The sequence below is a fragment of the Oncorhynchus tshawytscha genome, linkage group LG12, assembly GCF_018296145.1.
Source record: "Oncorhynchus tshawytscha isolate Ot180627B linkage group LG12, Otsh_v2.0, whole genome shotgun sequence".
Classification (NCBI taxonomy): Eukaryota; Metazoa; Chordata; class Actinopteri; order Salmoniformes; family Salmonidae; genus Oncorhynchus; species Oncorhynchus tshawytscha.
In genome coordinates this window covers 31,766,905-31,788,825 of record NC_056440.1, presented here as the reverse complement: position 1 = coordinate 31,788,825, position 21,921 = coordinate 31,766,905, and the positions used below count along the sequence as shown (strand labels likewise).

The following is a 21,921-nucleotide window of genomic DNA, read 5'->3' as shown; positions in this document are numbered from 1 at the left end:
AGCACAAATACCAATCATATTTGAGGTATGTTTGCAAAGCATATTTCTTGTATTTCACATCAATATTCTGGTCTCCTTGATCCTTAAAAAAATAATAATAATGTTGCTTGTGCATGTAATGCCAAGATAATTTCCTGTATGATAAGACACTACGAGGACATACAAATACAACGTAACTCAGCATCTGATAGAAATAGTCAAAACAAATTAGAAAAAGTGTTGTATTCATAGTTCAGTTTTGAAATACTTTATTACTCATTAAATCTAAACTATATTTTATTCCATTTGACAAAGGCAAACAGACCTATACCGTAAACCTTTAAAACTGCTGTATTGATATTTTTTTTAATCACCCAAAATGTCCCCCAATCTTTATCAAGAGCCTCTCAAAACAAAACATACAAATCAATGAAATTCACAAAAATAAAAGTGCATTCTGTTGCGAGTTCTGTGAATACATTATATTTAAGTTCCCGTGAGCAGTCTCGTGCCTGAAAAGCCACCAGTCACTTCAGGAAAAGTACTTGATTATCTCATTATTTCCTCTGCTATGAAAAATGCAATTAGGTCCTTCTGAATGACATTTGGTGGCTTTGCACAAGAGCTGTAAAGACAGGAGTGTGTTGGGGGAAAAGGTACTCATTTATTTTGTTTAGGTGTCTCCATGTATTGGCGCTTTAGAATAACTGACAGTAAATTTAAGAAAAATAAAAAAGCCAATTTTGACAACTACATTTGTACCGTAACTGAGCCTTGATGTTCTGATGCCAAGTGTGTGATAGTGGTATGGGGTCAGGGATATAACGTGTGGCTTCTCCTATGTAGCATTTAACATCTTAACCATGACAAAACATGTACAGTAGGCTACACTCTTGTTCCTCATGTCATGACACATTCTCACAACAGCTAACAAAGTGACAGCCATTATAAACTGTCCACAAAACATAAGAAAATCTAAGTATTCAACAAGGACATAGGCAGAGTCCTAAGGAAGTGACAACACCAGTAGAGCTAATGACCTTGATTGCAGACAGTCTGCAATAGTGCTTATTGGTAGCATTACTAGTGAGTGAGCCTCAATTCTTAAGCTTAATGCTAACTTATTATGATCCAATGGCTCACAATTGGCATCTATCTCATCAATCAAGTGTATACATAAACAAATGTACTACAGACACAACCTCCCAAAACATCCTTAACAAATAATGACACATCAACTAAATACAGTACAAATGCTGGACATGCCATACGTTTGAAATACTGTCTCCAATGCCCTGAGCTGACATTAACCAGTAATTTCATTCAATGATACACTTAACAGTTTTACTTTGTTTCCTGCATAAATAACTTGTTATGCACAATCGAAGAGAAAACATCTCATTATAAAATATGTCAGTAAACCTGTCTAGTCAATCAATCTGATTCTCCTCAGAGTGAATGTGGTTAAGAGTGTTTCTTCAGTCAAACTGAAGCAGAGGAAACAGATAATGCCTTGCCCATTCTCACTGTACAATGGCCTATTTATTATCTTTCACTCAGTGCAAATGTTTAGAAAACATAGCCATGGCACACACAAACGGAGTTGAAACAATTCGCGCAAATAAACTAAAACTGAAGCAACCGAATCCATTCCAGTCAATATCAGTTACAGTAACCCAAATACAAAAACATTCAGATAATGACCCTAATGAGTCCGCAGTGGCACCGATACCTGAAAAGACTGCTCTTTGGACATCAACATGCATTAAGCCTTTCTTAATGGTACATTAATATGCACTCCATATTTAGACCAGCGGCCCACTTGAATTTAACACAATAAGTCACATTAAATATCACCAGTTCAAGTAATCTTTCAGTCTACAGATCAGTCCAAAACCTACAGTTTAACAGACAACAGTGATCAGACTAAACCAAGTAGTGTGAGGGGGTTAAATGTTATCAATATTTCTGTCTTAGTTCATACAAAAATAAACTAATTATAGTGATTATTATTTATCTGAAGTACAAAATATAATTAAAAAATATACAAACAAAAAACTTGATCCAGAGGGGAACAATTCATAAGAAATATAAGCACAAGTCAAGACACATGCATGGAACTTAGCAGCAGAGGTACAAATGAGTGCCTCTCACATTTAAACTGACAAGTCATGCAGGTCAGCACAATATGGCCAAGGCATGCCTCTGCCTGAAGACTCTCTTACAATAACTGCACTGGAGCCTCTGTGCTGAGCTGTACATGGTGGCACTAAGAGCAAGAGGGACCAGTCCCTTCCATGTGAGATTAGGCTGCCTGCAGCACCTCTGCCCACTACCATTTACTTGGAAAAGCAATGGCTTCATACTGCAGGTTACCTCTGGAGAAGGAATCTGTGTTTACCAGACTGTTAAGCCTTGTCTGTAGTCTCAGACTGGATAACAACTGTGCATTCGGCATAGTTGTCTCGAAATTACCCTCAAACCAATCCACCAACTGAGTTGAGCTTTGTATGTGTCTACATCGATGTTAAGAGTGAGTGTGTACTGTATGTGAAAGATGAGGGTGAGGAAACTTGGCAACTTGGCAAACAGCCTGGGACAAATATAGAGAGCTGACAACTTGTAAATTTGGTCAATGCAGAATGGCATTTTGTAATTTGTGTCAAAAATAGAGGGTTGGAGGTGGGAACCCAGTTGAAATAACTCCCTATCAAAAGAAAAAAATGCTTGTTCATATAAAAATGCTTGTGGCACCAAAACCGTGAAATTAGCAACATAGGAAATTAGCTTAATAAACAATATCCCACCAAAAGACTAGAGTGTTAGAAAAGTGTTCCCTTTGGGATGTAGTGGACATCAGTTGCAATGTGGCAGGAGAAGTGTGGTACTGTTGGAGCCCCCTGAACAGGAAATAAGACTAACAAAGCCATCAAAACAGATGTGTTTTGCTGCACTTCTCCAGATGAGGTGTTGGTGACCAGAGTAGTGGGGCTAAAGTGGGATCTGGGATATGAAGGGTTTATTGAATAATAGTTACAGTCTGTCCTGAAATATATAGAGGTTGTTAGTGGTGGCCACGGCAATGATGTTGTCCTGGGGGTGCCAGGCCGTGTGGAGGATCTTCTTGTTAAAGTCCAGGCTGTCTACACTGATTTCGTCCTTCTTGCGTTTCCCACCTGTGCACACCTTACGGGGCTTGAGCACAGAGCGAGGCTTACTGCTCTCCCGAGACGCCTCCAGGGTCACATCCTGCCGGTAGCCTCGGTCAAACATCCGGAAGAAGTTGTTGTATGAGCCCGTCATCACAACACTGAGGAGGACAAGGGTGGGGAATGAGACTCAGAGGTAGTGGCAGACTTACAGTGGTTTCAATTAGTCTTTCAATCACAGAATCTAACCAACACATTCATTAAATCAGCCCTTACAACATTCAAGTATACTGTGGCATGTATACAATGATGTCAAGGGACAGGAACAACAGTCTGTATAATGGCAATCCAGTGGCGTTTGTGCAGGATGGGAAACCTAAAAGTGTGTGGTGAATGAGTAAAAAAAAAAAAAAACACGTGTTAACAAGCTAATACAGACAGATCCACCTTGAGTCCACCATTACAGACGTAATGCAAGGGGCAGCCTTGAGTTCTGTTTGACAGAGATAAAGGCAGCCTTTGATAAGCGCTGTGCTGCTAAGTTCAGATGAGGGGACATCCCAATAGTGTCTTACAGTAGCTACAGCCTTTATTCTGTAGGCCGAACATAAAATGACTACGTACAACTTATAAATTAATACAACTATTACTTTGATAAGTAAGTGTCCTCGATGTCAAACATTGATCTAATGTATCGTACCGCATCAACTTCCTGATAAATGTCAGACATCTATTAATATTTAATGCCTGACCGATGAGGACATATTTGTATCAGCATTTGGTCCACCGAAAAGGACCGATTTAAGATGTGGAGAAAACGCTCTGGAAAAAAGCTGTTGATAGAATTATTTGGGCATTTTATTACTTGCCCCAAAGAGGAAGCTCTTTATATGGCTATAAGCCTTCCTTGCCTTGGAGCGGTACAGACTGGACACATCACAACTATACCGGTTGGAGAAGAGTGTGAAATACTGGGAACTAACTGTTAGGTCTACTGCTTCTACGGTGAGTAGATAGAAGCACGCCAGCTCAATAAAGTGCCAAAAATCACACTGGTCATATACTGTTGCGTGAAGTATCATGGTAGGGCGTTGGGTGTCATGACAAACAACGGATGCTATGCCCAAATGTGCTAAGAACGTTCAACTCTATGGCAATGTTAACGTTACAGCCCCTTAGTGAAGCACACTAAATCTGGTGTGTTATATTTGCTCTTTGCGAAGGGTATTCCTCAAGCTCTGCCTTTGTCATTCAAATGTTTTCAGAAACCCCCCCAAAAAAACATATTAGGTTACAAAGTAGCGCTTTGTTGCCCCGTTTTTATACATGGTTTGTCACTTGTCAGGGACTGGTCCAAATTCACGTTTCACCACCCGCATTTCTACGACAAGCGCTAACTGGCTGTGTGAGAGTACTTGACGCTGTTCACTGAGGGTTAGTGCTATCTGGAATCCTTGGGACATCCCTACTCTAACCATTTTAAATGTCAACTTCAAATGGGGTAGGGATGTCCCAAGGATGCCGGAGAGCAAGGACAATTCACTGAGGCAACGCTTGGAGCGAGAGGCAGCGCAGTGCCAGCAGTTCATTTTTTGATTTATGTTTTTCCTTTAGGTGGCAATTCCCAGAATTCAGTGGCTACAGCCCTACAATCGATAAAAACATAGATAAATACCAATACATTGAAAGTCTGTGCTATGTCCAGCTGGCTAGCATTAGGCAGCTCAGTTCTCAGAAGCTAATGTTTTGCTGGAATTAGTGCAGTTTATCCTCCTTTCACTAGAGTAACACAGTTTTTCCATAACAAAACCTCATCTTTCTGGTGCTCTTAAATTTTATGTGGTGTCCTTCATATTTTAGGGCAGAAATCCAAAGCTTCCTTAATCCTTTTACATGATTCTATTATGTCCAGCAATCTGTATTTTATGTTATTTTGGCTTACTGTTTAATTATTCAGATAATGACCCCTAATGAGTCCGCAGTGGCACTGATAGCTGAAAAAGAAAATCAGGATCCATTCATACTGTGCAGACGTATTATTTTATGATCTACTTTTGGAATACACCGAATGACCATAAGCAAACACCATGGCCTCATTTGTCAAAAACAAAAGTTATACGTAACCATTTATCATAAATGCTCGGCTTCCAAATGTTCTTTCCTCAAATTTAAGAGCATCTTTCTGAGTATCTTTGTATGGCTGTTTTAAGTACAATGCAAACAGAAAGCGTTTTTTTCCTCTCCCCCCATTCCAGCTATAATAATAAAAACATCGGCAGATATATCGATTATCGTGAATATTTTCACCATAAAATCAGATCCGTATCGGTCGGGCTCAATTCATAGATCCAGTATCAAGTTTAAAATGTATGGCAAAACTTGACAACCCTCACCTGTCGTTTCCATTCCAGCAGCACTCAAACTTATCAAAGATGCAGTCATTCTCATAGAGTGAGCACAGTTTACTCCTGAGGTATTCATGAACCTGTTGGGAGGAAAATGATAGTAAATCAAGACACGAGTACACAATATTTGCACAAAAAAACACATTGGTTCAGTCTAATATAAGCACACCTTGAAATTATAACATTTAAGTGAATGTATCTTCGCTATAAATAAATAAAGATACAACAGGGCAATACAGGACATGACACATTTACACATAACATCTCCCCCTAGTGGAGGATGTACTTATCAAACTAGAAGTTTAGAGCTGACAAGCAAATTGAACTTTGTATGCAACATCCATGATGATGTCACTACATCCCACCACACAGACACCAGCTGACCTGATAAGTCTCTACTGGACGGGACTCCATGTTGAGGTCCCAGATTTTGACGGTGAGGTAGTCCCGGGTCATCATGTAGCGCCCACTGTGGCTGAACTTGACATCAGAGATGGAGGAGATGATCTCAGAGAAGAATGAGCGGTTGCTTGGATCCTCAGGCTCTTCAAACACTGAATGAACGAGAGGTGTGCTAGGTCAGTCACTTCATTGGAGTAGTCAAAGACAGCAAAGGACTGTTGAAGCATCTGCTTCCGAGGTCTCTGAAATTGCTGGGCTTTTCAGTACTTTTAATCTGTCTCCGAAAAACTGGGTACATATGTAGTCATTTCAATCAATATGCCACTTTACCTAGTCATCTCCACAGGGCACAGAATTCTGTCTGAAACTAATATCATGGACTGCACTGTCAAATGCCACTTACGTTTGGAGTGCTGGTCACAGAGAGCTGATGCCCTCATGTCACAGAGGCGGATGGTGCCCTTGCTGCTGCTGTAGACAAAGGTGTTGCACTGGTTAGGATGGAACTCTGCTGCTGTGATCACCTCTGTCAACTCCTCCATGTTAGCTGGCTTGATGTCTACAATGTCTAAGGAGGTCAGGGAGGTCAAGGGCAAACATAGCAGCTCTGACACCACAGATAAGAAATGGGGCTCCTGAACTACTCGACCCAAAAATGACTTTAACTGTGCCTTGTTGAACTGTCTCAGTAAAATGAGTTACAGTGCTATCCAAGCAAACTCAACGCATAATTAACAAAAATGTAAAGCATTAAATCAAGACGGAACAAGATCACCAAGACCTTCTGAAGTGCTCAGCAGAGACTGAAAGAAAAAGTGATGGGGACCAAAGACAGAGAGGATACTAAAGCTGCGGTCAGTGATCTCCAGGTTCCAGAGGTTGATGCGAAGGTCATCGGCAGACAGGTAGGTCTCACAGTCGCTGTTGACCGAGATGGAGTTGATGTGGTAGGTGTGCGCGTTGGCAAACACTCGTCTGGGGCTGGCCTCCACCATCAGGTCCATGGGATGAAACACTGGGACCTATGGTGAAGAGGAAGGAGGAGATTTAGCAGGTTCTCTCTAGCCAGGTGTACGACTTGTGTGTAGTGTATAGAATGAGTCAATGTTGGGGCATCTGAGTGTGCAGGGTATATGTATGTGAAAGTCTACACACCCGTAGTGTTGTGACAGTGGTGGGGTCTCTGTAACGTCCATCCTCTTCCTTCAGGTTGTACCCCTCTGGTCTCTTGTCCCGTTCACTGATTTTCCACAGCTTTATAGTTTTATCTGCAAGAGAGCACATATGCATGTCAACGCTGCTTCTTCACCAGCAATATATTTCCAGACCTGCCAACCCCGTCCAACTTTTTAAAGTCCCAGACGCGCTCGGCAAATTGGAGATTCAACCCTGATTTGGGGTTCTCTTTCCCCCGCCCGCTCGTCTGCACGCTGTTTGAGTCAGATCGCAATTATAGAATAGGACCAAATAGCAAATACTGGACACTCATTCATTCTTCATCACGCGGTCTTCTAAACTGCCGACTCCATTTAATGCCAAGATGTCTATATTTGTTTTTGATTATATTTTTGTAATGCTTTTTGTGAAGTAGATCATAATTACAGTTACAGTCTATCAGGTTGCGTGGAAAATAAACTAATGGGACACAGAATTAAATATCACAATACCAGTTATTTTTGGTATTTGCATTTAATTTCTTTCACTAGCAAATGTGAGTGAACTGCTAGCACTTTAGAGCCCACTGAATGTCTATCTTATGTTCGCTAACATTAGCTTGAGACAATGTGTTTACCTTCCCACAACACACGGAGTCAAAAAGGGATTTGTCCATGTGTTTACGTACAGCTGACAGTCGGCAAACTCAACGTCACAACAAAAACAGGAGATGGGGCAGACACCGGGTACTAGCATCGTTGAATAATGACGTATTAATCTCCCATGTACGTTGACACAAACACCATACATGTATGTGTGTTGCAGCTCGAGAATCAGGATGTTAGATTTACTCAGCGGATTTATTTATTATTAAATCGTAATTTTTATTTACATATTTATATATATTTAAAATCAGGCCCTATTCATTTCTGTGTACTTTAACTCGGATCTCGTACCTGCGTACATGGACAGAGAAGTGCGTAGTTGGTACGCAAAATGCGTGCATGTTGGCAGGTCTGTATTTCCGTTGATCCCTCTCCTATTCAAAACATACAAATGAGTCAACGTAATGAACAGCGTATCCAGAGTCCTGTCAGGTCCCCTCCGTCCCCCAACAGAGGGAAGGGCTGGGGAGGGTAAGGCTACATGCACACAATGCTCTACTGACCATTCGTGGACAAGAGGAACTGTGCAGCGTTCTTCTGAGGAAGCCACCGGATCTTGTTGATCTTCTCCTCGATCTCAAGGCTCTTCAGGTAGTCGAACTCAGGCTCGTGGCTCTGGAAGGTGCTGTAAACATTGTACTCTCCACGGCACTGTGGCTGGTTCTTACTCTGCTCGATGACAACATGCATAACACAGTCATGTCAAAAATAAACACTGTACAGTCTCGTGTCAGTAGTGTGTTTAAATGCAGTGGACTGTGTTGAGCAGTAATCTCCACCTACCTCTAGCTCCTGCTGAAAGATGACAACACGGCCCCCCTTGTCCCCAGTGGCTAGTAGCTCGCCAGAGTGATTGAATTCCACAGTGGATATGATGTCAGCTGTCACGAATAACATGGCAATTATTAGGTTCAATTGCGTATTGCTAAATAATAGAAGGATCAACATTTGTAATGTTTTGGGGGTACAGGGCATTCGGAAGGTATTCAGATCCCTCAACTTTTTCCACATTTTGTTTTGTTACAGCCTTTTTCTAAAATGGATTACATTATTTCCCCCCCTAAATCTACATATAATAACCCATAATGAAAAAGTAAAAACAGTTTTTTATTTTTTGATGGTAAAATAAAGAAATAATTTACACAAGTATTCAAACCCTTTGCTATGAAACTCGAAATTGAGCTCAGGTGCATCCTGTTTCCATTGATCATCCTTGAGATGTTTCTACAACTTGGGAGTCCACCTGTGGTAAATTCAATTGATTGGACATGATTTGGAAAGGCACACACCTGTCTATATAAAAAAGGTCCCACAGTTGACAGTGCATGTCAGAGAAAAAACTAAGCCATGAGGTCTAAGGATTTGTCCGTAGAGCTCTGAGACATGATTGCATCTAGGCACAGATCTGGGGAAGAACACAGTGGCCTCCATCATTCTTAAATGGAAGAAGTTTGGAACCACCAAGACTCTTCCTAGAGCTGGCCGCACAGCCAAACAAGGGAGAAGGACCTTGGTCAGGGAGGAGACCAAAAACCCAATGTCACTGACAGATCTCCCGAGTTCCTCTGTGGAGATGGGAGAACCTTCCAGAAGGACAACCATCTCTGCAGCACTTCATCAAGCAGACCTTTATGGGCGAGTGGCCAGACAGAAACCACTCCTCAGTAAAAAGGCACATGACAGCCCGCTTGGACTTTGCCAAAAGAAATCTAAAGACTCTCAGACCATGAGAAACACTCTCTGGTCTGATGAAACCAAGACTGAACTCTTTGGCCTGAATGCCAAGTGTCACTTCTGGAAGAAACCTGGCACTTTCCCTACAGTGAAGCATGGTGGTGGCAGCATCATTTTTCAGCGGCAGGGAATGGGAGACTAGTCAGGATTGAGGGAAAGATGAACAGAGCAAAGTACAGAGAGATCTTTGATGAAAACCTGCTCCAGAGTGTTCAGGAATTCAGACTGGGGAGAAGGTTCAGCTTCCAACAGGACAATGACCCTAAGTAGGCAGCCAAGACAACGCAGGAGTGGCTTCGGTACAAGTCTCTGCATGTCTGAGTGAAAATACCTGTGCAGTGATGCTCCCCATCCAACCTGACAGAGCTTGAGAGGATCTGCAGAGAAGAATGGGAGAAACTCCCCAAATACAGGTGTGCCAAGCTTGTGGTGTCATATGCAAGAAGACTGAGGATGTAACCACTGCCAAAGGACTGTGTGAAGGGTCTTAATACTTAAGTAAATGTAATACTTAAGAGACTACTTTAAAAAACAAACATGTAATACTTTTGCAAAAATAAAAAACGTTTTGCTTTGTCATCCTGGGGTATTGTGTGTAGATTGATGAGGGGAAAAACTATTGTCAATTTTAGAACAAAGCTGTAATGTAACAAAATGTGGAAAAAGTCAAGGGGTCTGAATACCTTCCAAATGCACTGTAATCTAGCTCCCTGCTGTGCCACACTGATTTCACAACTACTGAGCCTAACTACTAAAGTATATATGATTTTGTGAAGTTGTGGAAAGCAAGATGTATATAACCACCCCAGAGGGAAAATGTAAAAACGTCATATCTGCAGCTAACCACTTCCATAGAAGATTGTTGAGTTGAGCTCTCTCTCCCTTGTTGACCGAGGTTGGCACAAGCCTGATAATGTAGGGTTGTGCAGTGCTATCATCCACATAATAGGAGTTCTATGACCTCTGCTCCTGCCACAGCCACACACTGCCCCCCACACCTCCAATAAAACAGACAAAGGGGAAAGGATACAAGCAGAAAGATACTTTTGCGGCAGCATGAACACAGTTGAAGAACCCAGAACCCACATAGCCACAGTCTGAGTCTTGCTTTTGTATGTCTGAAAGCGTGTGATTAACAAAAAGGGACAGGCATATACAGATTCTGACCTAATCTGTTTTGTTATGCTTGTTCTCAGATTCTGACCTAATATGTTTTGTTATGCTTGTTCTCAGATTCTGACCTAATATGTTTTGTTATGCTTGTTCTCAGATTCTGACCTAAACCGTTTTGTTATGCTTGTTCTCAGATTCTGACCTAATCTGTTTTGTTATGCTTGTTCTCAGGCAAAGCTTGTACTGTAAACATAATCTTGTAATGTGCACACATAATCAAGCACACTCAGCTCAAGCCATTCATACACTTCAAGGGAGGTCAGCCAAAAAGGCACCTACAAGTTCTTACCCTTTATCTTATGGGCAACTAAGCGCACAGTCTATGCATCCTTGAAACCCAAGTAGGCTACTAGCTCTCAATTTAAAAAGCATACTTCCATGGTGGTACCATCATCTTAAAAAGTGGAAAACTACAACAGTTACCATTAGCTCTTCACCAATGCTTTATTTACCTGCATCATGGGATGAAGTAGGCTACAGGCCAAAACCGCATGTAGTGGCTGAGACTGTAGATCAGTCACGAGCATCACCCAACATGATATTACCTTTCCATTGGGACACACGATTAATGCATCCTCAAACATCTGAAAAAGTGTCATGCCCCTTTATTTGTGGACATGTATTGGTGGGTATATGGTGTTTGGTGAGGAGAAGTGAATCAGTGACTGATTGTCAGTCTGAACATAGTGTCTTCAGAAAGTAGTCATACCCCTTCATTTATTCAACATCTTGTTGCGTTACTGCCCGAATTCAAAATAGATTAAATTTATGTTTTCCCCTTACCCATCTATATACCATACCCCATAATGACAAAGTGAAAACATGTTTTTAGAACTTTTTGCACATTTATTGAAAATAAATACAGACATCTCATTTACATAAGTATTCACATCCCCGAGTTAACACTTTGTAGAACCACCTTTGGCAGCAATTACAGCTGTGAGTCTTTTGGGGGTAAGTCTCTTAAGAGCTTTGCACACCTGGATTGTAAAATATTTGCCCAATCTTTTTTTTTTTATTCAAGCTCTGTCAAGTCGATTGTTGACCGCCATTTTCAAATCTTGCCATAGAGTTTTCAGCCAATTTAAGTCAAAACTGTAACTAGGCCACTCAAACATTCAATGTCAACTTGGAAAGGAACTCCAGTGTAAATGTATCCTTGTGTTTATCGTCTTGCTGAAAAGGTGAATTTGTCTCCCAGTGTCTATTGAAAAGCAGACAACCAGGTTTTCCTCTAGGATTTTTCCTGTGCTTATAGGAGGGCGCAACACCACCTCTTCCGCCTCAGGAGGCTGAAAAGATTTGGCATCCTCAAAGTTTTCTACAGCTGCACCATTGAGAGCATTTCGACTGGCTGCATCACCTCTTGGTATGGCAACTGCTTGGCATCCAGCCGCAAGGCGCTACAGAGGGTAGTGTGTACCAGTACATCACTGGGGCCGAGCTCCCTGCCATCCAGGACCTCTATACCAGGCGTTGTCAGAGAAAGGCCCTAAAAATTGTCAAAGACGCCAGCCACCCAAGTCATAGGGTGTTTTCACATATCATCCTCTTTAAAATAACCAAATCTCAGTGTTCTTTAAAGTTAACTCTGGGGTAAGAAAAAGCTAGAGAACTGCGTTATCTTTGTATTTACACTTCCCTTTGAATGAGGACTCAACTCTTTTGCCAGTCCACTTCACTTATTTGGTGGTCTGAGTCCTCTTTGCATTCACATTGCTGTTTAGAAAGGAACCAAGATTTATTTTCCAACATTCACCCAATGAACTCTGGGTTTCTACAAAGTGCAGGTTAAGCCATTGCATCAAAATTATTTATCATCAGTAGCTACATATTGGTAGCTAATAGATTACAATTTGTCATTAAACTAAACTCAATCAGAAGATACTATTAACATGGAAATATTATTGGTAACAGAATACCAGAAGATTAACTGCAGATTAAATAACGCTTTAATTGAAAACTGTACACCCAATATATGCTCCTGCCCCTTTAAGATTCTAGAATTGATTTTGTACCCCATGTCTTCTCACACTAGCATTTTGCTCTAGTCAAGGAAAGGTAGATGCAGCCTTCCAACAGGGGAAGGCCAGCATAGGGGTCCAAGGTTTTCTGGGTATTTTGTTGTTTTGAGCGGTTTTTACATTTTCTTTATATTTTATTACTCTGACCTTTCAGCACACTGGCCATGTGATCGTACTAACATTAATTTCTGATTACTATGACTGACTAATTCACATACTCTAGGCTCCACATGCAATATCAGCTGGAACGTGAAAGGAATTAACCAGGTGGTCAAGCGTAGCCGAGTGTATGCTCATCTTAAGTCCGGACATCATTTATCTCCGGTCCAGCGAACACTTCAAACTAAAGAGAGGATGGGTAGACCAAATATTTCACTCCAACTTTGATGCTAAGCGGCAGCCATCCTTATCAGAAAAGGCACACCGTTTGTCTCCAAAGTAATTTCAGATACTAATGGAAGATATATTATAGTGATAGGGAAATTGTTTGGCACACAGGTTATTCTGGCTAACCTCTATGGTCCTAATTGGGATGACGCTCAATTTCTCTCTGACCTCATCGCAACACTTCCCTACCTTAACTCTCATAATTTGATATTGGGCGGAGATTTCAACTGTATATTGCATCCAAGTCTAGACAGATCCAGACCGAAGCCCAACAATGTAATTTCAAAATCAGGTGCAGTAATCAACTCATTTCTAGAATACTATAATTTGTCTGATCCATGGAGGAGGAATCCCACTGCTAAACAGTAGTCCCTTTTCCTCCAGTCCACCGCTCAAACTCTAGGATTGACTTTTTCATGCTGGACAATAGAATTCTTCCTTTGTAACTAATATCTAATAACACAGTATCGTTATTTCAGACAATAGCCCTGTCCAGCTAGATATCTGCTTTCTGGACAGTACTGTGTCGCAACGCGTGTGGCCACTTGACCTACTACTACTGCTACTATCCTGTAGTGTCTTTAAAAAAATACATATCAATTGATGTCTTTTACAGATCAACCGCATCACTGACGTGTTGCACTTTACTGTGTGGGAGTCGTTAAAAGCATATCTAAAGGGGCAAATTCCGAAGGGCCAGCATCCCGGAGTCACCTCTTCACTGTTGACGTTGAGACTGGTGTTTTGTGGGTACTATTTAATGAAGCTGCCAGTTGAGGACTTGTGAGTAGTCTGTTTCTCAAACTGGACACTAATGTAATGTGTACTTGTCCTCTTGCTCAGTTGTGCACCGGGGCCTTCCACTCTTTCTATTCTGTTTAGAGACAGTTTGCGCTGTTCAGTGAAGGGAGTAGTACACAGCGTTGTACAAGATCTTCAGCTTCTTGGCAATTTCTCGCATGGAATAGCCTTCATTTCTCAGAACAAGAATAGACTGACGAGTTTCAGAAGAAAGTTCTTTCTTGTTCCCGAATGAGTGAGCTTTCATTTGCAAAGGATTAGCATTTCAATTGTTATAATTATCAACTTTGTAGTTTCTCATCTCCTTTTTGTCCACCAAGCCGCGATACCGGTTTATCCCACTAGGGAAACGCTGTTATCATTTCCTTGTAACTATCTGTTTGTTTATGTATTTCATAGTCGGGTACTCCCAGAGGCCGAGTGACTCCACGCCCACAACATAACTCCATGGTCTAGTCTCAGCTGTGAGTCGGAAGCGCCCCATGGCAGAGGCCCAGCTCTCCTGCAAGGCCTCGCGGATCTCTGTAGAGATGGGGACAGATGGAGAATCATCACTGTCCACCAGTTTGATGTCCAGTGCAGTGGCTACCCGAGTGAGTAAGCTCTAAATAACCTCTCAAGCTGCTGGGGGCCCGCTGCCAGCTTCTGATGGCCTGTCAGCCTGGTAGCCCCGCTCATGGTAGTAAACAGCGCCAGCATTGTCCCCCAGGCACAACCTATCACTGGCCAACAGGGAACAGCTGTCGTCACCATCGAAGCTGGCAACCTCCTGACTGAGGACATGCACCCTCCGTTCAAGGTGGTCCCAGCGGTCCGACTCATGCCCTCGTCCTGGACTGGCAGCAGAAGGGCCCAGTAGAGGCCTGCGGTGGCTCCGGCCATGCTTCCTGGGAGGGGTACTGGGCCCAGTAGAGGGACTAACAGCTCGCTGCGCACCACTCCTGTGAGAGGGAGCTTGTCTCCGGCCTGAGCCTGGCAGACACACTCGCGCATGGCCTCCAATCGCACAGGCGTTTTGAGACCACCACATAAAACAGGCATCCAGTAGGGCATTCCACCACCCTCTACATGTGGCTCAAACCCAGGCAGTGCATACACAAAGTATGCAGATCCCCAGGGGGAATGCCACAATCACACCTATCAAAAGAAATCCATAAGCTCAGCCAAGCCAATGAAGCAGGGGTCCGACGCCCTGGGAGAGCTTATGTCGTGACCCTCTTGGAGGAATAGGAACCAGGTGAGGGATAAATTACCCAGTAACTCTGCAAAAACCAGGGAAGACCCATGTGGGATAAACAGGCAGACAAAAAAATAATAATAACAGCAACCGGGTAATAGATTTGATTTACATGTTGTTTTTTTTACTTCAATACTACCTTTAATATCCAAGCAGTAAAAACAGCACTATATGATGGAGTAACTCCATTAAGGAACTCCAAAGTTAATTTCTCAATGTAGTGGAAGCCCACCACAATACTCTTACACTATGCAGAGGTACGAAGAAGAAAAGTCCTGCAGGATATTTAGCAGCATGTTAAAGCAATTCACAACAAACACCTAGAACAAGCCAGTCGGCAAGTTGAGCATGGTCAATTACAGTTTGTGAAAGCAAGATCCACCATACCAATGAAAACACAAGTAAGACAAACCACGGACGGAAGCGACAGATCAACCCAGCGCAGCGGGTGAAGCACTCAAGAGGAGCTGGACATTAGGCCAGCTGCTCCAGGCTGCAAACAGCCAGAGTATACTTCCACACAAAATATTACACTTACCAAGCGAACATCAAAGTTTGTACCTCAAACCATATGGACGTCCACCGAGAAAATGAAAGAGAACGTGTGTTGCGACCATGGGGTCTACAGTGGCTTGCGAAAGTATTCACCCTCCTTGGCATTTTCCTATTTTGTTGCCTTACAACCTGGAATTAAAATCGATTTGGGGGGTATCATTTGATTTACACAACATGCCTACCATATTGAAGATGCATTTTTTTGATTGTGAAACAGACAAGAAATAAGACAAAAAAAATGAACTTGAGCGTGCATAACTATTCACCGCCCAAATTCAATACTTTGTAGAGGCACCTTTGGAAGCAATTACAGCTGCAAGTCTCTTGGGGTATGTCTCTATAAGCTTTGCACATCTAGCCACTGGAATTTTTGCCCATTCTTCAAGGCAAATCTGCTCCAGCTCATTCAAGTTGGATGGGTCCCGCTGGTGTACAGCAATCTTTAAGTCATACCACAGATTCTCAATTTGATTGAGGTCTGGGCTTTGACTAGGCGATTCCAAGACATTTAAATATTTCTGTTTAAACCACTTGCGTTGCTTTATCAGGATGCTTAGGGTCATTGTCCTGCTGGAAGGTGAACCTCCGGCCCAGTCTCAAATCTCTGAAAGACACAGGTTTCCCTCAAGAATTTCCCTGTATTTAGCGCCATCCATCATTCCTGACCTGTTTCCCTGTCCCTGCTGATGAAAAACATCCAAACAGCATGATGCTGCCACCTCCACACTTCACTGTGGGGATGGTGTTCTCGGGGTCATGAGGAGTGTTGGGTTTGCGCCAGACATAGCTTTTTGGCCATTAAGGAAAACGCTATATTTATCTCAACTGACCAGAGTACCTTCTTCCATATGTTTGGGGAGTCTCCCGCATGCCTTTTGGTGAACAGCAAACGTGTGTGCTTATTTTTTTCTTTAAGCAATGGCATTTTTCTGGGCACATTTCCGTAAAGCGCAGCTCTGAGGAGAGTACGGCTTAGAGTGGTCCTATGGACAGATACTCCAATCTCCGCTGTGGAGCTTTGTAGCTCCTTCAGGGTTATCTTTGGTCTCTTTGTTGCCTCTGATTAATGCCCTCCTTGCCTGGTCTGTGAGTTTTGGTGGGCAGCCCTCTCTTGGCAGGTTAGTTGTGGTGCTATATTCTGTCCATTTATATAAAAAAAAAAAAAAAAAAAAAAAAAAAACACTTTGTCCCTGACCTGTTTGGAGAGCTGCTTGGTCTTTATGGTGCCGCTTGCTTGGTGGTGCCCCTTGCTTAGTGGTGTTTCAGACTCTGGGACCTTTCAAAACAGGTGTATTTTTACTGAGATCACGTGACACTTAAATAAGGTCCACCTGTGTGCAATCTAACTAATTATATGACTTCTGAAGGTAATTGGTCGCACCTGATCTTATTTAGGGGCTTTATACACACACGCACTCCTTTTACATTTATTTTATTTTTTGAAACAAGTTTTTTTTCATTTCACCAATTTGAACTATTTTGTGTATGTCCATTACAAGAAATCCAAATAAAAATAAAAATCCATTTAAATTACAGGTTGTAATGCAACAAAACAGGAAAATCGCCAAGGGGGATGAATACTTTCGCAAGGCACTGTGTATATATAGGGGCGGACCCCAGCCGTGACACAGGTGTACACGGGAGTACATCTGTAAATCCTCACCTCGAATGTGTCCCTCCGCTGCAGAGTGATATCAATGTTTTGGAGTGATCCAATATAGGGAAACATAACTGAAGGAGATCTGAGCAGAAACAGAAAAGGACTCAACTCACACAGGTGAGGAAAGTCATACAGGATGGATGGCCTGAAGGGCGTCGCTCACCTGTCTTGAGCGACGCCCCTCAAACACCAAAGAGCCAACGTTATCTCACTGTAGCCCAGACCAACCATGGCAACGAGGACTACATAGTAACAGTGGACTACTGCAGCAGATACTTCAATCTCGACAAGTTTCACAGCACCACATCTGCAGCTGTGATACACAAGCTGAAAGCAATCTTTGCCAGGCATGGCATTGTAGAGACTTTAATATCTGACAATGGTCCCTGTTACAAATCAAATGAGTTTAAATCCTTCACAAAAGCATGAGAGTTCACACGTCACCACAAGCACACATTACCCTCAAAGTAATGGCCTTGCTTTTTAAAATTTTATTTTATTATATATATTTTTTTAATCGGTAGATTGCTAAATCACTCATGGACAAAGCAAAAGCAGACAAGAGAGACGCCTACCTCAGTCTCCTTGAATACTGCAACACTCCAGTTGACAACTTCAAATCACCAGCCCAGCTTTTAATGAACCGCAGACTTCGTTCAACCCTTCCCAGCACCAACCAGCAGCTGCAACCTGAGGTCGCCAGCTACAAGGAAACGCATGAAAAACGTACACAAAGACAACAACAAAAGCGATACTTTGACAGGTCAGCGAGACCAATACCACCACTGAACGACGGTCAGTTAGAATCCAGGAGCATGGACACTGGAAGCCATCAGTCGTCATCCAGCCAGCTGACACTGAACATTCATATCACATCCGCACCGCAGAAGGAGCGGTGTAGCGCCGCAATTGTCGTCGCCCACTCAACACAAAAGAACAATACACTGAGGAGATTAACTGTTCCCCTGACATAGAAAGTGATGGACTAAACACACACAACATACACCATACTTAACTGCAACACCACAAGAACTGATGACTGACACAGAAGCATGCTCAGCATCATATCACACAAAGTCAGGAAGAGAGGTCAAGCTGTCCGAAACCTGTGAAATGTAACGGGTGTTGGCAGATCACTGCCCTAAGAGTTCCAGACTGTAAACTTGTTATTGAAAAGTTGACTTGAAATGCTTTGGTATTGTATTTGTTTGAAATGTTAAGATGTCATTGCTACAGTGAATCCTTCATAACAGTATGCTGAATCATTGTTTCCGTCTGTTATGTTGATTCAGTTGGTGCAGTATAAATGGTTACTTACCTTGAGTTCAAACTACAGAGCATGTATTCAAAAGAAACACTTAGAATATTGTCAATGACGTTGGCCTGGGGGGTAGGTTTATGACAGTCATAAATACCTCTTCCCCCCTTTTCCCTCTCTCTACCCTACTGATGTTACATTTGCAAAACCCTTGGTTTTGCGGTGGTACTGAATGAATATGATGTAAGTTCGGTTGTCATCTGAGACATTCTCATCAATGATAAGATGACAAACTCTACAGTGGAAAGTCTACACATCAGAGTTATCGGATTCACATGGAATTGTTGTTCAATGTAAATGTTTGAATATTAAATTATTTGTGATGGGATGAAATGTGATTTTAGCTTCTAAAATGTGAGATTTGGTTTTTCATAAGATATGTCTCTGCTCAATCACTGGCCCGCCCCTGTGAAGGGACATGGGCTATAAAACTTTTCAAACACGCCCTCCTCTCCCTTCCGATATAAGCCCTTGACGACAATATAACCTCCTGTTCCGAGGATGTGGGGACGACGGTCCAATGTCAGAATGGTTCAAATAACTACAGAACGAAGCCAACATCAACGTGAGCTTTGGTTGTGAATGGTATGAGCTTTAAACTCTTATTCACTACCGAAGTGATACCTCCTAGCCGTTGAGTTGGCAACAGCCGTGCAAACGAGGGTTAGGAAGGAACAGACAGAGTATCCCGTCTATCACACAACGACGTTACTACAACGTATCCATTTGACAACCTGACATTCTTCAAAGGACAAAGGACTCGGTTGGACAACACGGCCTTCCATCTACCACCAACCTACCGAAGCGCAGCTCAGAGTAAATATTTATTGCATTTTCCTTTTCCAAATGGGCTGTAATTTAGAATGCATAAGATACTGTATTTACGATAGCACAGCTTCGCCCTTTGTTCCTCAGTCTTCCCGCTCTTTCACTTAAACCCCAGCCCCTTTTCTTTTGTGTAACAAGCTGTCATAGCCGTTCCACCCGCTAGGGACGTTTTCCTTTATGACGTAATTTGTAATCAAGTTATGATTTAATTATGTGTATGTGTAATTAGTTAGGTATTTAGTAAATAAATAATTATACCCAATTTTGTATTGCTGATTCAACTTGTTAGCCAGGGTTCGTGCAGATAACCAAGAATTTACAACTTTCAGATGAGACTGAATTAAGATGACGATTAATATTGACTGCTATTGATGTCAAATATTACTAGGTCTTTAAGAGTTTATTCGGAAGATAACAGCTCTATAAATATTATTTTGTGGTGCCCGACTCTCTATTTAATTACATTTACATGATTAGCTCAATCAGGTAATATTAATTACGAAGAAATTATTTTATAGAATAGCATGTCATATCACTTAATCCGGCATAGCCAAAGACACGACAATATGTATAAAAAAAAATAAAAAAATATAATATTTAAAAAGGGGGGTAATATTCATGTATAAACATACTGAATTGTAATTGGATGCATTTTACCCCCGTATCATACTGCGCTATGATTGGTTAAGACCACCCAGGTGAAGAGGTCATCTTCATTTGATCATGGTATGAGACACTGAATATGCCAGTTATAGCTTGCTAATAAATGCATATCCTGTCATACTGGATTTTATTATTTTGTACAAAGCATGCAAAACAAGACAGGGACCTTATAGATAATTGTATGTGTGGGGTACAGAGATGAGGTAGTTATTAAAAAATAAATGTTGAACACTATTATTGCATGAGTCCATGCCAATTATTATGTGATTTGTTATGCACATTTTTACTCCTGACTTATTTAGGTTTGTCATAACAAAGGGGTTAAAAACATATTGACCCAAGACATTTCAGCTTGGAATTGGTTCATTTCAAAAAAATGTCTTCATACAAAATTCCACTTTGACATTATGGGGCATAGTGTGTAGATCAATTTCATCCATTTTAAATCCAGGCTGTAAGTAACGGTGTGAATACTTTCTGAAGGCACTGTACAGTAGCTAGCTAAATGCATTATTGACTACAACCTAGCTAGACTAAATCAACTAACGTAGCTAGCTGTCTATAGAGCCTGAATCACCAGTCTTACCTTCAGCAACATCGTCATCAATCGCTCCTTTGACTTGAGAAAAACACCACTGCACATCATTGCCCCCGCCGCCGGCTCCTGGAACCCCATAAACAGAGCAACGCTTTAGAACTCAAAAGCTGCATCACGCATGGCTTTGATGTGATTAATGTGATTCTTCTATATCTAGTTAGCAAGCTTTTTTTCTAATCTAGTAACGTTAACGTTAGTGACTAACGCTACTTTCCATAATCCGAGAAGACCACCATTAAGCAATTTATTGACATCATTGTTTGGTAGCTTCAATACAGAGAAAGTAATAGCAAATATAGAAAGTTAGTTAGCATTAACTAGCTAGCTAATGTTGTTGGTGGTGCAGTTAGCTACTATAACTTTATATCTAGCGGAAGCATCCGATACGCGGGACAACATGCAGAGTACACGCCCAACTCCGGGGAGGCTAATGTTAGCTAGCTAGCTTCTCTCCAAATGGCAAGAAAGCGGACAATATATATAGAAACAACTTAGCAAATGTATGGGCGACAAACAAGCCCCTTCAATTTATGCATCAGACATTATTAGCTTGCTAGTTAACATTACCTGCCATGGTGAGAGGGAATCTCTGTCGAGGGCTTGGTTGGGGCCCTTGCTTATCTTTCCAGTTTGCCGGGCTAGGGTGTGTACAAGCAGAATCTCGCTGAGAGTGCAAGTGAAGCTATGGAGGGTGTGGCTCTTTTCCCCTGCTATTCTTCAACTTCTCCGGTCACTTATCTTGCTAAGCAATGTTTTGACAATCAGCAACGCTTTCTCGGATCACTTTGCAACTATTATTTCCCTCTCCCTGCTTCTACTTTCAAAATGGCGCAACCTGGTCCTGCACTGACGTCAGTGAGAGGCAGGTGCGCGCTTCCCAACAGTTTAAAGTGATTCCATATCCAAAACAGCCCCCTTTCGAATACTAAATAATATCCTTCCTCCTTTCCTTGAGGAATCACTGAGCTGACAAATGGTCGGTGATCCACTCCTGTACTACAGATCCACTACATAGTTGCCTATCACCAGAAAGAGCAGCATCTTTGCTATTACCAATCAGAAAAATGCATTGGAAAGCATTCAAAACTAATACCACCTATGATTCAAACAGGTCATCCAAATAAAACAATCTGGTTCCCCCTGAGTTTGCCTTAGGGGTTAAAGACCTAAAAGTATTGAGATGTGTTG

At 41.9% G+C, this 21,921-nt stretch overlaps 1 protein-coding gene across 2 annotated transcripts; it reads right to left on the bottom strand.

Annotated features, from left to right (window-relative positions):
* Window positions 1-231: 231 nt before the first annotated feature.
* Window positions 232-21,598, bottom strand: LOC112262957 (serine/threonine-protein phosphatase 2A 55 kDa regulatory subunit B alpha isoform). Of its 2 annotated transcripts, XM_024438857.2 has the most exons (10): window positions 21,301-21,598; window positions 20,722-20,799; window positions 8,539-8,636; window positions 8,259-8,424; window positions 7,091-7,203; window positions 6,780-6,957; window positions 6,339-6,503; window positions 5,918-6,087; window positions 5,522-5,613; window positions 232-3,289 (listed from the first exon to the last, which is right to left on the bottom strand). In XM_024438857.2, exons 1-10 carry the CDS (start codon window positions 21,305-21,307, stop codon window positions 3,013-3,015), a joined length of 1,344 nt encoding a protein of 447 aa, XP_024294625.1. In that variant the 5' UTR covers window positions 21,308-21,598; the 3' UTR covers window positions 232-3,012. The 2 variants fall into 2 exon arrangements, with proteins under 2 accessions (XP_024294625.1, XP_024294626.1); XM_024438858.2 differs by lacking the exons at window positions 8,259-8,424; window positions 8,539-8,636; window positions 20,722-20,799; window positions 21,301-21,598 and adding an exon at window positions 8,047-8,124.
* Window positions 21,599-21,921: the final 323 nt, after the last annotated feature.

What these genes read in the sequence shown, in the direction of transcription:
- LOC112262957 (XM_024438857.2), bottom strand. An exon ending in TGATGACGATGTTGCTGAAG is followed by an intron (nt 8,637 to 20,721) that starts GTAAGACTGGTG and finishes TATTCGTGACAG; the next exon opens with CTGACATCATATCCACTGTG. An exon ending in GTCCAGTAGAGACTTATCAG is followed by an intron (nt 5,614 to 5,917) that starts GTCAGCTGGTGT and finishes TCCTCCCAACAG; the next exon opens with GTTCATGAATACCTCAGGAG.